A 13,054-nucleotide genomic window follows, 5' to 3' on the forward strand; every position below is an offset into this window, starting at 1 on the left:
GTGTGTGTGTGTGTGTGTGTGTGGACGTGTATGTGGGCGTGTATGTGTTTGTGCGTGCGTGTGGGCGGGCGGGCGTTAGGTCCCAGAGGACAGGTGTTGGAGCCGCTGGCAGTGGTTTGGGATCCAGCTGTGCGTCGACGCTGGCTCTGCAGGACGTGTCCTCCGAATCCAGGCGTCTGCAGCCCCGCTGTGGCCAGTGGCCGGACACACACTGCCCACTGGCCGGCTCTGCTCTCTCTCCGCCGGGTCCTAACGCCCACCCTCCCTCACCGACCCCCTCTCTGTCTCCCTCTTGGCGCTGGGACTTGGCTCCAGTGACTGGCTCCCGGAGCTCCAGCGGTGCATTCGGGACATCCTGCAGGGCGGGCAGCTCCTGCTCTAGAAGCTGAAGATCCGAAAGTGTCCCAAAGAGATCCAGTGATCTCCTTCGCTCCATAGATGCTGCTGCACCCGCTGAGTTTCCCCAGCAATTTTGTGTACCTTCGATATTCCAGCATCTGCAGTTCCCTTTTGAACACGAGATCCAGTGATGAACTGGATCAAGGGGTAAATTTATCCATTTTAAATTTAATATTTGTTCTCATTGACTGACTGTGTTTGGTTCAGGTATACCGGTATCTGTTCATCGTTAGTTGTTCATAAATAAGTGAAATAATATTGTAATGTGCTATTAAAGTTGCCAGGGGTAAACGAGACTCCCCCCAGTGTCCAAGTTGGAAGATACAGTGCGGGGGATCTAGTATCTGCACTGGGAGATCCAGTGCCCAGGCCGCAAGGTCGAGATCCAGTGACTGCCCAGTGATCCAGTGACCGACTGGGAGATCCAGTGTTGGGCCGAGAGATCCAGTGTCTGCACGGGGAGATCCAGTGATCGACTGAGATACCGAGATGTCCGGAGAGAGGTCGGAGAGATCCAGTGGAGAGAACATGCGTGTCCAGGAACCGTGCGAGTGCCCACCTCCCACCGGCACTGTATACGCCATCAGCCAGTGCGACGTCGGTGAAAACGCTGTAAGTGTGACCAAGCCTGACCACCACCCCCCCCCCCCCCCCCCCCCCCACCCCTCCCCCCTCTCTCTCCCCACGACCCCCCTCTTCGGGCTGACCACAGCCAGTGTCCACCTCTAGAGTCTGGCTTAGAGGGTTAAAACATGAGCCCCCCTTCGGGCTAGAGTCTGGTTTAGAGAGTTAAAAACATGAGCTCCCCTCCCCTCCCAGTAGCGCAGGGGACAGGGCTGCTGCCTCACGGCGCCAGAGACCCCGGTTCGATCCTGACCCCGGGTGCTGTCTGTGTGTGTGTGTGGAATTTGCACGTTCTCCCTGTGTGTGACCCGCGTGGGTTGCCACCGGGTGCTCCAGTTTCCTCCCACATCCCAAAGACGTGCGGGGTTGTAGGTCAATTGGCCCTCTGTAAATTGCCCCCAGTGTGTAAGGAGTGGGGGTGAAAGTCTGAAGAAGGGTCCTGAATCAAAACAACAGCTATCCAATGTTTAAGAAGGAACTGCAGATGCTGGAAAATCGAAGGTAGACAAAAATGCTGGAGAAACTCAGCGGGTGCAGCAGCATCTATGGAGCAAAGGAAATAGGCAACGTTTCGGGTCGAAACCTTTCGGTTTGCCTATTTCCATAGATGCTGCCTCATCAGCTATCCATGTTCTTCAGAGTTACGGGCTGACCCGCTGAGTTACTCCAGCACTTTGTGATATTTTGTAGGATAACAGAACTAATATGGACCGGAGATCGAAAGTCGGTATGGACTCGGTGGGCCGAAGAGCCTGTTTCCAAGCTGTTGGTCTAAAGTAAAATAAATTCCCAGAAGGTGGGGTTAGGGGGAGTGGGGGGCAGTGGGTACACAACCCCCAACATCAATGAAACAGTTAAGATAGACACAAAATTCTTCAGTAACTCAGCGGGCCAGGCGGCATCTCTGGAGAGAAGGAATGGGCAACGTTTCAGGTCGAGACCCTTCCTCAGTCTGAAGAAGGGTCTCAAACCAAAACTTCACCCATTCCTTCTCCCCAGAGATGCTGCCTGACCCGCTGAGTTACTCCAGCTCTTTGTGTCTATCTTTGGTGTAGACCAGCATCTGCAGTTCCTTCCTCCAGATTATCCGCTGATTACCAAATCCTTTGGGTGTAAATTGGTTGTGAAAGGTGCTAGATAAATGCAGGAGTTTCTTCTCCATGCTAGCTCAGTTCATTTGGATTCGTCCCATCTCCCCCCCCCCCCCCCCCCCCCCCCTTTGTGGAGCCGAGGTACAGGGGCATAGAGGTCGCGTTATTGAACGCGCTGCCAGGGTTGTGGGATATTGATTTAGAGGTCTAAGTTCAAATCTCACCAAAGCAACGGGGGAACTTGAATAACATTTTTTTTTTAAGTCGTTTAAATAAAAGAGACACAGGGAACTCCATGTGCTGGAATCTTGAGCAATATACATCGTGCTGGTGTACTGTGTGTGTGTGTGTGTGTGTGTGTGTGTGTGTGTGTGTGCCTGTGTGTGTGTACCTGTGTGTATGTACCTGTGTGTGTGTGTACCTATGGGTGTGTGTGTGTGTCCCAACACATGTACCTATTGTCTATACCCCGCGCACCCCCACCCTCAGCTCGCCTGCAACCCAGTGTCAGTGTCTCCAAGCCAGTGTGAACCCCAATGACTACCTTCACCCAGGTGCCTGTATGACGCTCGATTCTCTCTCCCCCAGGTAGCAATCCCCAACAAGAGAACCAAGGTGTCCAAGAGAACGATTGTGATCATTGTTCTGTTGCTGGGAGCTGCCCTGCAGAGCGGCATTGGCGTTGGCCTCTGGTACTTCTTGTGTAAGTGATCTGTCTGCAGCTTGCCGTCTCACATGTCCTTGCACCAACCATCAACAGAGATGAGGAAAAACTTTTTTCACCCAGAGAGTTGTGAATCTGTGCAATTCTCTGCCACAGAAGGCAGTGGAGGCCAATTCACTGGATGTTTTCAAGAGAGAGTTAGATTTAGCTCTTGTGGCTGAAGGAATCAAGTGATATGGAGAGAAGACAGGAAAGGGGTACTGATTTTGGATGAACAGCCATGATCATATTGGATGGCGGTGCTGGCTCGAAGGGCTGAATGGCCTACTCCTGCACCTATTTTCTATGTTTCTATGCCTCTGTGTTAAGCTGCAAGGCCAAAGGCTCCCAGCCTCCCCACCCCCCCTCCTCTCTCCTCGGGGAGTAAGGGCAGGTGTGATTCACAACACTCGCTGAATTAGTCGGCACCAATAAGGCACCAAAGTCCCGGATGGAGCTGGGTCGCCAGGGTAACCGTGGGCGCCGGAGATGTCCTGAGAAAGCCTGGCCTCCTGCGTGGGTTGCAGCCTATCCCAGGCAGCCCGTTGCCTGGGAGACGGAGCTGGGCCTACCTTCTGGTTACCAACTCCACCCTGGAGTGTACATTTTCCTCAGGATGACAACAGTACCTGGGTTCAACATGCAGAGCCAAGGTTCTCACAGAGGCCAGCTGCAATTCAGTTTCTAGCTTTTAGTTTCGAGATGCAGCGTGGAAACAGGCCCCTGCGGCCTACCGATTCCGCGCCGACCAGCGATCCCCGCACACTAGTTCTATCCTACAAACTCGGAATAATTGCTTCTGTGTTTTCCCACAAACGGACACAAAGTGCTCAGCGGGTCAGGCAGCATCTCTGGGGAACATGGATATGCGATGTTTTGGGTCGGGTCCCTTCTTCGGACTATCCCACAGAGGGAGGGGATCACCTGCGGGATTCCACTCTGGGGAGTGTTGTCGGAGTGCCAGCTGATGCGTTCATCTCCTCGATTTCCAAATACACAGATGGTCTCCCATGGGACTGAATGTCAGGTGATAAATACAACACCCATATTTAACACAGAGGGTGGCACAAACATGGAATGAGCTGCCAGAGAAAGTGGCAGAGGCACTTACGGCATTTATAAATAAAAGTGGAATTACTTCAATTAAATCAAACACCTTCATCAGTCAAGAATGGGCAGCCACGGTGGTGCAGCGGTAGAGTTGCTGCCTTACACGCTTGCAGCACCGGAGACCCGGGTTCGATCCCGACTACGGGCGCTGTCTGTACGGAGTTTGTACCTTCTCCCCGTGACCAGCGTGGGTTTTCTCCGAGATCTTCGGTTTCCTCCCACACCCCAAAGACGTGCGGGTTTGTAGGTTAATTGGCTTGGTATAAATGTAAATTGTCCCCAGTGTGTGTAGGATAGTGCTAGTGTGCGGGAATCGCTAGTCGATGCAGATTTGGAGGAGATTGATAGATACTTGTGTTTAAGAAGGAACTGCAGGTGCTGGAAAATCGAAGGTACACAAAAATGCTGGAGAAATTCAGCAGGTGCAGCAGCATCTATGGAGCGAAGTCAGACTGAAGTCTGAAGAAGGGTTTCGACCCGAAACGTTGCCTATTTCCTTCGCTCCATAGATGCTGCTGCACCCGCTGAGTTTCTCCAGCATTTTTGTGTACCATTGATAGATACTTGATAGTACGGGTGTCAGGGGTTATGGGGAGAAAGCAAGAGAATTGGGTTAGGAGGGAGAGATAGATCAGCCGGGATTGAATGGCGGAGTGGACTTGATGGGCCGAATGGCCTAATTCTGCTGCTACACCTTATGACCCAGCCCAGTGAAGGCCTAACCAAAGCTCTCTCATCTCCTTCTCAGCTGGCAAACAGCAACAGGACAGCTCTAAGGTCGGGGTCCATTATTTGGGAAGCCTGCACATACAGAACGAGGACTTCATCAGCGAATATGAACACAAAGGGTCTCAGGAGTTCAAAAAGAAAGCTAACGATATCAATGATGAGGTGAGTATGCAGCAACACTTCCTGATGGATGGGGATTATGGTCACCGGGAAAAGGCAGGAGAATGGGGCTGGAAAAATAGATCAGCCATGATCGAATGGCTCAATAGTCTGAATGTCCGACACCTGCTCCTATGTCTGCTGGGCATATGGACCGTTCAACTTATCTAAAGTTCTGGGTAGACTCGGTGGGCCAAAGGGCCTGATTCCATACTGTATCTCTAAAGTCCTCTCCGAACCTTTCATCTCTGCCTACCAATTATTGACACTTGCTATGGACACACGCACGCAATGATAAAAAAAAGACTGGTTAGATTGGATTCTTGATGAGTACGGTTATCAGGGGTCATGGGGAGAAGGCAGGAGAATGGGGTTGAGAGGGAGAGATAGATCAGCCATGATTGAATGGCAGAGTAGACTTGATGGGCCGAATGGCCTAATTCTGCTCCTATACCTATTGGGACGACAGATGGCACAATGGGCTAAGTGTTCGGCTGGCGACCGGAAGGTGGCCGGTTCGAATCCCGCTTGGAGTGCATACTGTCGTTGTGTCCTTGGGCAAGACACTTCACCCGCCTTTGCCTGTGTGTGAATGTGTGCGAGTGATTGGTGGTGGTCGGAGGGGCCGTAGGCGCAGAATGGCAGCCACGCTTCCGTCAGTCTGCCCCAGGGCAGCTGTGGCTACAGAAGTAGCTTACCACCACCGAGTGTGACTGAGGAGTGAATGAATAATGCGATGTAAAGCGCCTTGAGTATTAGAAAGGCGCTATATAAATCCCATCCATTATTATTATTATTATACCTTATGAACGTGAACTAAATTGATGCAAATGTTTTTCTTTCGTCAGATCAAGAAAGCGATCTCCTCTTCAGACTATGAATCGTATTACAATAAATCGGTGGTCTTCACATTTGGGTAAGAATACTCGGATCTGCCAGGGTTGGAGTCGAGTTCTTGCTCTGAATCCAGGCTCAGTTCCCCCCCCCCAATCCCATACAACTCAATGCGGCAGGTCATAAAAGTGGTCTTGCCAGGGGTGGTGTTGCAGGCAGAAACGATAGTGTCGTTTAAGAGTCTTTTAGATCGGCACATGGAAGAGCAAGGAATAGAGGGAGATAGAAACATAGAAAATCGGTGCATGAGTAGGCCAGTCGGCCTTTCGAACCAGCTGATCATGGCTGATCATCCAGAATCAATACCATGTTCCTGCTTTCTCCCCATATCCCTTGATTCCATTAGCCCTAAGAAATAGCTATACTGTATCCAACTCTCTCTTGAATACATCCAGTGAATGGGCCTCCACTGTCTTTTGTAGCAGAAAATTCCACAGATTCACAACTCTCTGGGTGAAAAAGTGTTTCCTCATCTCAGTTCTAAATGGCCTACCCCTTATTCTTAAACTGTGACCCCTGGTTCTGGACTCCCCAACATGAGGAACATTTATCCTACATCTAGCCTATCCAATCCCTTAATAATTTTACATGTTTCTATAAGATATCCTCTCATCCTTCTAAATTCTAATGAATATAAGCCCAGTCGACCCATTCTTTGGATCATATCCAGGCATATGAGATCAATGTAACTTGGACTCGGTGGGATGTAGGGTCTATAGTATTTCCACGCTGTATTCTCTAAACTAAATTAAGATGATAGAAAAAGGCATGCATAGGAATGGAAGTGAAGCTTTTAATAGAAACATAGAAAACATAGACAATAGGTGCAGGAGGAGGCCATTCGGCCCCTCGAGCCAGCACTGCCATTCATTGTGATCATGGCTGATCGTCCCCAATCAATAACCCATGCCTGCCTTCTCCCCATATCCCTTGATTCCACTAGCCCCTAGAGCTCTATCTAACTCTCTCTTAAATCCATCCAGTGATTTGGCCTCCACTGCCCTCTGCCGCAGGGAATTCCACAAACTCACAACTCTCCGGGTGAAAAAGTTTTTTTCTCACCTCAGTCTTAAATGGCCTCCCCTTTATTCCGCATTAAGCTTCTGAGGGACAGGCAGCATCTCTGGAGAGAAGGAATGGGTGATGGTTTCGGGTCGAGACCCTTCTTCAGACCCGAAACTTCACCCATTCATTCCTTCTCTCCAGAGATGCTGCCTGTCCGGCTGAGTTACTCCAGCTTTCTGTGTCCAAACTCCGGTTTAAACCAAAGCATCTGCACATTAAGTTTCACCTATGCGGTCTTCTCGTTCACCAGGAAGGGAAGCTTGCTGGCCTATTTCTGGGTGGACTTTCAAACAACGGAGGAGGAAAGGCGGGAATTCAGCACTGAGCTGCTGAAGACTTCGATCAGCAAATTCTTTGAGACTCAAGGATCGACGGATTACCAGGTCCTCGCAGATTCAACGGGAGTAACCAGTAAGTGATTTCCAGCCACTTCCTGCGGGCCGAGACCTTTTACAAGTACAGGCACCTTGCGTTTTATACCTGTTCTTCTTCTGTCGTATGTCTTTTAACCTGCAGCTCCGTTGAGGTGAGCCAGGTCATCGTCCAGGTCACTCAGACCTCGTTCACCATTCGGTGGCCGGTGTTTGGGGCGGTCAGTGGAGACTTATTATGCCCCTGTCCCACTTAGGAAACTTGAACAGAAACCTCTGGAGATTTTGCGCCCCACCCAAGGTTTCCGTGCGGTTCCCGGAGGTTTTTGTCAGTCTCCCTACCCGCTTCCACTACCTGCAACCTCAGGCAACCACCTGCAACCTTCGGGGACCGCACGGAAACCTTGGGTGGGGCACAAAGTCTCCAGAGGTTTCCGTTCAGGTTTCCTAAGTGGGACAGGGGCATTATAAAAGACAGCCTCTATGCGGCCTCCTCCACGAGTAGTTTACAGGCTCACAAGCCCACAAAGCGAAACCAATGTCTTTACCGCGTCTGCAGACCGCTAAAAGCCCGTGCCTCCCCACCGTTAAATGTCGCCAACTGTTGAGGTTTAGCGTTACTCTAGTTCAACGTTGAAGGCCTTACCAACGCCAAGCTCAATGTCATCGATTTATTGCATTTTTGAAACAACCCTCTTTTTAAATTACTAATTGCAAACAAAATAATAAAATCTTATTATACATAAGCACAATCGTTGCACAATAGACAATAGGTATAGGTGCAGGAGGAGGCCATTCGGCCCTTCGAGCCAGCACCGCCATTCAATGTGATCATGGCTGATCATCCCCAATCCATAACCCGTGCCTGCCTTCTCCCCATATCTCTTGATTCCACTAGCCCCTAGAGCTCTATCTAACTCTTTCTTAAATCCATCCAGTGATTTGGCCTCCACTGCCCACAGCGGTAGAGTTGCTGCCTCACAGCGCCAGAGACCCGGGTTCAAACCTGACAACGGGTGCTGTGTGTACAGAGTTTGTACGTTCTCCCCGTGACCATGTGGGTTTTCACCGGGTGCGTGCTCCGTTTTTCTCCCACACTCCAAAAAAACGTACATGTCAGTCGGTTATTTAGCTTGGTCTAATTGTAAATTGTCCCTAGTGTGTGTAGGGCAGTGTTAGTGTGCGGGGATCGTTGGTCGGCGCGGACGCTGTGGGCCGAAGGGCCTGTTTCCGCGCTGTATCTCTAAACTAAACTAAACTTGTGTGATCACTCTTGTTGCTCCATGCATTGAAGTGTCACTGATTTTTACTTCCATTTGCTTCGACAGAAGTCTCAAGAAGGGACTTGAACACCCTGGCACTTGCAGCAGGTAAATGTGGCAGCATTTTGGGACAAGGTTTGGAAGCAGGTCTGGGACACAAACCAGCAGCATGTCTTAGACATGTACAGTACGGAAACAGGCCCTTCCGCCCGACTTGCACCTGCTGACCGAGGACCCACATCTACACTAGTGCCACCTGCCCGCGTTTGGCCCATATCCCTCTAAACCTTTCCTATCCATGTACCTGTCCAAATGCCTTTGAAATGCTTAGACTTTACTTCAGCCTTTAGATAACAGGCCCTTCAGCCCACTGAGTCCGTGCCGACCAACGATCGCCCCATGCACTAGCACTGTCCCACACTCTAGACCCGAAACGTCACCAATTCCTTTTCTCCAGAGATGCTGTCCAACCAGCTGAGTTACTTCTGCATTCCTCATGAGAGGAATAGATCGGGTAGATGCACAGTCTCTTGCCCAGAGTAGGTGAATCGAGGACCAGAGGACACAGGTTTACAGTGAAGGGGAGCAGATTTAATAGGAATCTGAGGGGTAACTTTTTCACACAAAGGGTGGTGGGTGTATGGAAAAGCTGCCAGAGGAGATAGTTGAGGCTGGGACTATCCCAACGTTTAAGAAACAATTAGACAGGTACATGGATAGGACAGGTTTGGAGGGATATGGACCAAACATGGGCAGGTGGGACTAGTGTAGCAGGGACATGTTGGCCGGTGTGGGCAAGTTGGGCCGAAGGGCCTGTTTCCACGCTGTATCATTCTATGACTCCATCGGTAATGTCCTGGAGGATTAGTTTATACTCAAGAGGCTCTTAAACTTACAGCCTTCTGACCGAGTATCGGCAGTGTCATATGTGGGAAGGAACTGCAGATGTTGGTTTACACCGAAGATAGACACAAAATGCTGGAGTAACTCAGCAGGTTAGGGAGCATCTCTGTAGAAAAGGAATAGGTGATATTTTGGGGCGAGACCCTTCTTCAGACTCTATTTTAGGAAGATAGAAACACATAAAGTAGGTGCAGGAGTTGGCCATTCGGCCCTTCGAGCCAGCACCGCCATTCAATATGCTCCTGACTGATCATCCAAAATCAGTACCGCATTCCTGCTTTGTATCCATATCATTTGATTCCGTTAGCCCCAAGAGCCATATCTAACTCTCTCTTGAAAACATCCAGTGAATTGGCCTCCACTGCCTTCTGTGGCAGAGAATTCCACAGATTCGCAACTCTCTGAGTGAAAAATTTTTTTCCTCATCTCAGTCCTAAATGGCCGACCCCTTATTCTTAAATTGTGACCCCTGGTTATGGACTCCCCCAACATGGGGAACATTTTTTCTGCATCTTGCCTGTCCAATCCCTTAAGAATTTTATATGTTTCTATAAGATGCCCACTCATCCTTCTAAATTACAGTGAATATAAGCAGTCGATCCATTCTTTCATCATATGTCAGTCCCGCCATCCCGGGAATTAAGCTGATACAGCACAGAAACAGGCCCTTCGGTCCAACCCATCCATGCTGACCAAGACGTCCCATCTAAGCTAGTCCCATTAGCCTGCATTTGGCCCATAATCCCTCTAATCCTTGAGTAGGAAGGTTTACACCGAGAAGCTATGAGATTTTGTGTCTATCTTTGGGTAATCTGCAGTTCCTCCCTCCGCCTGTTGCCTGCCTATTTATCACCGGCAGGTTCCTTCCTCTCCAGACTCACGCTTGCTCTCCCTCTTGCCTGCAGAGTGCCACAAGTATGTCTTCGTCGACAGCTCCCACAGCATCAGGCTGGACGGGCCGGACTCCAGCTTCAAGAGTTGCTTCTGGCATCTGCAGGGACTGGCTGGTCAGCTACTGAGGCTTCGGTTGGAGTGGGTCAAGGGCGACTGCCTGGACCGCATCTTAGTCTTCGACGAGGCCACCTCCGCCCGCCACAACCTCCTGACCTCGTGAGTCGCTCGCCATTATTTGCTCGTGGGCCGAAGGGCCTATTCCACTGCTGTCCCCCCCCCAACCCTATCCATTGCTCTCATCTTCTCACAGATTTATTTAGTTTAGAGATACAGCGCGGAAACAGGCCCTTTTGGCCAAACCGGGTCCGCGCCGACCAGCGAGCCCCACACATCCTACACCCACTAGCCACAATTTTTACATTTACCTAGCCAATCAACCAACATACCTGTATGTCTTTGAAGTGTGGGAGGAACCCACAAAATGACACAAAATGCTGGAGTAACTCAGCGGGACAGGCAGCATTGGAGAGAGGAATGGCCGACGTTTCGGGTCCAGACCCTTCTTCGGACCCGCTGAGTTACTCCAGCATTTTGTGTCCACCTTTAACCAGCATCTGCAGTTCTTTCTTACACATCTTACCCCCAAGCTCTAACCTGTAAACGGAGCGCCAGAACAGGTACGAGGGGCGGAAGGGCCTCTGAGTGTCGCAGCTTGCCCCAGGTTCACAAGGTGTATTCTCTCTCGATGCAGCCTGTACCGGTGCAACTGGCAGGAGCCAGCGGTGGAGGTGGTCTCCTCCAGTAACGTCATGTCGATCATCTGGAAGGAAGGTCGGTACAGCAATGATGACACGTTCACCCTGTCTGCTCAGGTCCTGCCCAAGACCGGTAAGGGAACCTTTGTCTCTCCAGTATCTATAAAATCATGAGAGGTATAGATCGGGTAGATGCACACCAGAGTTTCTTGCCCAGAGTAGGAGAATCCAACACTAGATTTAGGTTTAACATAGGTTCAACATAGGTTTAAGGCGAAGAGGAATAGATTTAATAGGAATCTGAAGGATAACCTTTTCACACAGAGAGTGGTGGGTGTATGGAACGAGCTGCCGGAGGAGGTATTGAGGCTGGGACCTTTTTCAGAACATTTAAAAAACATTTAACATTTAACATGTAAGAAACAGTAAGGTACATGGATGGACACAAAATGCTGGAGTAACTCAGCGGGACAGGCAGCATCTCTGGAGAGAAGGAATGGCTGACGTTTTGGGCCGAGATCTTCGATTTAAACCAGCATCTGCCGTTCCATCCTACACAGGTACATGGATAGGTCAGGTTTGGAGGGATATGGACCAAATGCGGGCAGATGGGACTAGTTCCATCATGTGCTCCACACCATCTTAGACAACAATCACATCGATCTGACGAGACCTGCTCAATATCCCAGCGTCTGTGGTGTCATAGAAACATAGAAAATAGGTGCAGGAGTAGGCCATTCGGCCCTTCGAGCCTGCACCGCCATTCAATATGATCATGGCTGATCATCCAACTCCGTATCCCGTACCTGCCTTCTCTCCATACCCCCTGATCCCTCTAGCCACAAGGGCCACATCTAACTCCATCTTAAATATAGCCAATGAACTGGCCTCAACTACCTTCTGTGGCAGAGAGTTCCAGAGATTCACCACTCTCTGCGTGAAAAGTGTTTTTCTCATCTCGGTCCTAAAGGATTTCCCCTCTATCCTTAAGCTGTGACCCCTTGTCCTGGACTTCCCCAACATCGGGAACAATCTTCCTGCATCTAGCCTGTCCAATCCCTTAAGAATTTTGTAAGTTTCTATAAGATCCCCCCTCAATCTCCTAAATTCTAGCGAGTACAATCCAAGTCTATCCAGTCTTTCTTCATAAGAAAGTCCTGACATCCCAGGAATCAGTCTGGTGAACCTTCTCTGCACTCCCTCTATGGCAATAATGTCCTTCCTCAGATTTGGAGACCAAAACTGTACGCAATACTCCAGGTGTGGTCTCACCAAGACCCTGTGCAACTGTCTACTGCCTCCAGGTGTTTTAGTCTAGTTTAGTGATACAGTGTGTAAACAGGCCCTTCTGCACCAACTCCGCACACTATCCTACACACACTAGGGACAATTTACAATCTTTACCGAAGCCAATTAACCTACAAACCTGTACGTCTTTGGAGTGTGGGCAGAAAAATCGGAGATCTCGGAGTAAACCCACGCAGTAACGTGTACAAAGCTGGAGTGGAATTATATTTTTTGTGTACGGATCAGTAAGGTTATTGCCACACACCAGTATAAACTCCATACAGACAGCACCCGTAGTCAGGGTCGAACCCGGGTCTCTGGCGCTGTGAGGCAGCAACTCTACCGCTGCGCCACCATGCCGCTCCTTATTCCAGAGCCGCTGCTTAATTCTGCAAGTTAAATCCTCAATGCTTTTTCTTTCAGATTGCTTTGCGAATATCACCCTGAGAGAGGAATGGGGCATTCAAGGCAATAGGAGCACCCCGTACTTCCCCAGTTACTACCCACCCAACGCTCACTGCACCTGGTTCTTCACTGTAAGTGGACTGCATGCTAAACCCTGATCTTTTACAAAATATTAAATGGTCAGCTCGACATAGATTACAAACCCAAACCAATTAGGAGCAGACGAGGGCATCCGATCCAATTTGAGATTCCAGCTACCAAGACAGATGTGTACAGCAATTCGTTCTTCCCCCGCACAATTAAAGCATGGAATAGTCTTCGCCCTACTATAGTTACCCAACCAGATACAACTATATTTAAGGTAGCTCTTTCTTCCCCAAAACCATATAACCATATAACAATT

The 13,054-nt window shown here is 49.8% G+C and overlaps 1 protein-coding gene across 1 annotated transcript in view; it reads left to right on the forward strand.

The window, feature by feature from the left end:
* Positions 1–518: 518 nt before the first annotated feature.
* tmprss6 (transmembrane serine protease 6) overlaps positions 519–13,054 on the forward strand; it is a 28,025-nt gene continuing 15,489 nt past the window's right edge. Inside the window, exons 1-10 of the mRNA XM_033013312.1 lie at positions 519–546; positions 677–1,011; positions 2,703–2,817; positions 4,676–4,818; positions 5,664–5,731; positions 7,025–7,185; positions 8,474–8,515; positions 10,216–10,420; positions 10,956–11,092; positions 12,670–12,782. Of these exons, the coding sequence (XP_032869203.1) occupies positions 889–1,011; positions 2,703–2,817; positions 4,676–4,818; positions 5,664–5,731; positions 7,025–7,185; positions 8,474–8,515; positions 10,216–10,420; positions 10,956–11,092; positions 12,670–12,782 (1,107 nt within the window). The 5' untranslated portion in view covers positions 519–546; positions 677–888. The remainder of the gene's footprint in view (positions 547–676; positions 1,012–2,702; positions 2,818–4,675; positions 4,819–5,663; positions 5,732–7,024; positions 7,186–8,473; positions 8,516–10,215; positions 10,421–10,955; positions 11,093–12,669; positions 12,783–13,054) is intronic.

The sequence above is a fragment of the Amblyraja radiata genome, chromosome 38 (genome assembly GCF_010909765.2).
Source record: "Amblyraja radiata isolate CabotCenter1 chromosome 38, sAmbRad1.1.pri, whole genome shotgun sequence".
In the NCBI taxonomy this organism is placed as follows: domain Eukaryota; kingdom Metazoa; phylum Chordata; class Chondrichthyes; order Rajiformes; family Rajidae; genus Amblyraja; species Amblyraja radiata.